The sequence below is a fragment of the Sinocyclocheilus rhinocerous genome, unplaced genomic scaffold (assembly GCF_001515625.1).
Source record: "Sinocyclocheilus rhinocerous isolate Xijiao unplaced genomic scaffold, SAMN03320098_v1.1 scaffold2307, whole genome shotgun sequence".
Classification (NCBI taxonomy): domain Eukaryota; kingdom Metazoa; phylum Chordata; class Actinopteri; order Cypriniformes; family Cyprinidae; genus Sinocyclocheilus; species Sinocyclocheilus rhinocerous.
In genome coordinates this window covers 15675-19361 of record NW_015642048.1, presented here as the reverse complement: position 1 = coordinate 19361, position 3687 = coordinate 15675, and the positions used below count along the sequence as shown (strand labels likewise).

The 3687-nt window shown below is 44.8% G+C and overlaps 1 protein-coding gene across 1 annotated transcript in view; it reads left to right on the top strand.

The window, feature by feature from the left end:
• Positions 1 to 3687, top strand: part of LOC107755328 (complement C3-like) — a 26002-nt gene that overhangs the window by 11601 nt on the left and 10714 nt on the right. Inside the window, exons 15-18 of the mRNA XM_016572083.1 lie at positions 1255 to 1413; positions 1516 to 1645; positions 1992 to 2069; positions 2287 to 2590. Of these exons, the coding sequence (XP_016427569.1) occupies positions 1255 to 1413; positions 1516 to 1645; positions 1992 to 2069; positions 2287 to 2590 (671 nt within the window). The remainder of the gene's footprint in view (positions 1 to 1254; positions 1414 to 1515; positions 1646 to 1991; positions 2070 to 2286; positions 2591 to 3687) is intronic.

Below are 3687 nucleotides of genomic sequence, written 5' to 3'. Positions count from 1 at the left end.
GTGTCAAAGTAACATCCACATGGATGGCAGGACCCAAGGTTTCCCAGCAGAACATTGCCCAAAGCATCACACTGCCTCTGCCGGCTTGCCTTCTTCCCATAGTGCATCCTGGTGTCATGTATTCCCCAGGTAAGTGATTCATCAGACCAGGCCACCTTCTTCCATTGCTCCGTGGTCCAGTTCTGATGCTCACATGTCCACTGTTGGTGCTTTCGGCGGTGGACAGGGCTCAGCATGGGCACCCTGACTGGTCTGCGGCTATACAGCCCCATACGCAACAAACTGTGATGCACTGTGGATTATGACACCTTTCCATCAGAACCAGCAGTAACTTCTTGAGCAATTTGAGCTACAGTAGCTCGTCTGTTGGATCGGACCACACGGGCCAGCCTTCCCTCCCCACGTGCATCAATGAGCCTTGACCCTGATGCCGGTTCACCACTATTCCTTCCTTAAGCCACTTTTGATAGATACTGACCACTGCAGACCAGGAACACCCCACAAGAGATGCAGTTTTGGAGATGCTCTGACCTAGTCTTCTAGCAATCACAATTTGGCCCTTGTCAAACTCATTCAAATCCTTATGCTTGCCCATTTTTCCTGCTTCTAACACGTCAACTTTGAGGACAAAATGTTCACTTGCTGCCTAATATATCCCACTCACTAACAGTTGCTGTGATGAAGAGATAATCATTGTTATTCACTTCACCTGTCAGTGGTCATAATGTTATGCCTGATCGGTGTATTTTCACAATTGCAAAAGTAACATTTAGAGCATTTTAAAGTAACACAAACCCATGCCTAAAAATTACAACATTACAAACTTTTATTTGAAGCAAAAAAGCATTTGAAAATCTGAAAAAAACTACAAAGTACAAGACAAGAGCTCTTTTGGGGCTGTTTGCTCGCTGATTGGTTGAATTTTCTGTACATCATCATGTAATGTAATGTAGTTTTTCACCAATTCAGCTGTAAAATACAGTTTTCTAAATCTCTAAATAATGCAAACAGATGGCATCATCAAAAGCATATACCATCCATTACCAAACTCGGAACTCACGGTAGGTCTGTCTTTAAAGGTTTATAAGTAAACGTTTATAAGTTACCATTAAAAATTGCTGAAATCTTTTACTTCTGTAACCCAATTGTTGCACTCTATAGTCCTTGTACAGTATTTGGTAAAATATCCCGTAAAACTTGCATAGATATTTTTAATTTGTGTAACTCTTGCTGCTTAATCGTGTTTTGTATTAGCTCAGTTTAGGACCAGTGGAGGGAGAAAAACGCAATTCATACTCACCAGGCAGCAGCTTTCATTTTGAAGTGAAAGGAGACCCGGGAGCAAAGGTCAGCCTGGTTGCTGTGGATAATGCCATCTTTCTGTTGAGTAAAAACCATCTGACGCAGAAGAAGGTCATTTACAGTACACATTACTTTTCATAAATGTAGAAAATCTTGACAACTCTTGGTTTTTCCTGTTGGAGATTTATCGATACTCATACCTCTGTCATTCAGGTGTGGGAGGTGGTGGGTCAGGGTGATATGGGCTGCACCGCAGGAGGAGGTAGGAATAATATGGGTGTTTTCAGTGACGCAGGACTGGTGTTTTTTTCCAGCACAGGAGGATCTACTGACTTTGGATCAGGTGCTTCACACACAGCATTCTTGCTCTGTTAATTGTAAAGATTAAAAAGATATCCTAAGGGGAAAAAAACCTGCCATTTAAAATTAATTTCAGACAAATTAAAGTATAGTGACAATATATATATATATATTTGAGCTAAATAATATAGCAGACAATATTTTGTATTACATGTATGGTGTATATGATACATATTGTGGGGGCTTATACACTTTGGGCTGTGATGAGCAGGTATAACGTCGCAACATCACATTGGTCCTGTGCTGTTTTTGCTCCCAGTCTAACCAAGAGAAGGACAAGTGGGTCTTCTTTTTTGATGTTTAAGTTTTCTTTTGATTTTATGAAATAGGTCATTGCGCCAAAGAATCTAGGAGGAAAAGATCCTTAAAGCAAAGAGCAACAAAATGGGAACAAAGAGAGAATCTGGGTGAGTCAGTGTGTTAACGCAACATAATCTTCATAACATCACAATATCAAAAATGCTTAAAACATAACTGAAATATTATCTAGTCATGAGAGCAGGATTTAGCCTTATACAGTACAAAACATTCCCTACAAGTTCCCTATCAAGAATAAAGTTAGTAGTCTCACATTAATTTTTTTATAACCAGACAAACATTTACCAGTGTGTTCTTTTCTCTCAGAGAAGGTATATTCTGACGAGATGCAGAGATGTTGTGTGGACGGCATGAGGGAGATTGCCATGCCATATTCCTGCTACCGCCGCTCCCTCTACATCACCGAGGACTGGAGCTGCGTGTCGGCTTTCCTTTACTGTTGCGCAGAGTACAGAGGGGAGGAGCCCAGGGACTTATTTCTTCCAATGAGTGTGCAAGAGTTCGATGAAGATGATTTAGCTGACATAGAGGACATTTATGTGCGCACCAAGTTCTTTGAATCGTGGCTGTGGACTGACATCCGATTACCCAGTGTTCCCAAGTCTGATGGGTAGGAGTCTGGCCCTTGACTAAGTAGCTACAGTATCTTTACATGCACCCAAATAATCTGTTAGTAATTGGATTGATGGCTCAATCATATTTAGAAGTTATTTTAGTAAGTAAGTTCCCTTTCGATTCGGTCACTCTACATTGCTATGGGAATTACCCTTTCCTCCAATACTACTGAAGCCTTATTGAATCACGCCATTGAAACTGGCCAATGGCGTTCAAGTGCGCGGAATATGAGGGGCTCCCACTCTATATAAAGCAGCGCTTGCACGTCATCCATTCAGAATCTTTTTCTTCAGCCAACCTTCTACGAGAAGCAAGAAGCCTATCAACAAGACTACTCACCGTGATCTACATGCTGCAGCGGACAGCGCGAAATATGAGGGGCTCCCACTCTATATAAAGCAGCGCTTGTACGTCATCTATTCAGAATCTTTTTCTTTCAGCCAACCTTCTATGAGAAGCAAGAAGCCTATCAACAAGACTACTCACCGTGATCTACATGCTGCAGCGGACACGCCTTCTCTTCCCCTGCTGTGTTCCGGTGAGCTTCGGAAACAATGATGACTCGCGATTGCCTCTCCTGCGCAGAGCCAATCGAACTCTCTGATGGCCACAAGTTCTGCGTCTTCTGCCTGGGTCGCGCCCACGCAGAAGTGGCGCATGGGGGGTCGGACTGCCCCCACTGCGGAGATATGAGCCTCTGGACTCTCAAGCTCCGTGTGGCCATCGTCCAAGGCGATGAACTCGCCCAACTAGCCCTGCCGCGCTCTTCCTCTGCAGCCTCTTTCGAGCCAAGGAGGAAAGTGCCGCGAGCTTCTGATGCGAATCTGTCAGGGTCAGGTGACGAGCCCGTGCCGGCTCAGTGCCCACGTGCTCCTCACCCCCCTGCTGCAGGTCCCCTTCCAGTGCGCTTAATGACCGCTGTTCTCCGCCCCTCCCCCATCGCTCAAGATGTGGTGTCCTTCGGTGCCATGGAGGGCACTGAAGAGGAGGATGATGCCATTTCGGTGGCAGCATCTGCAAGAGAGGAGTGGTCTAACAGCCCGCTGGATTACACTGCACCCCACGGCAGCGACGCGGGGGACCTCCATCATA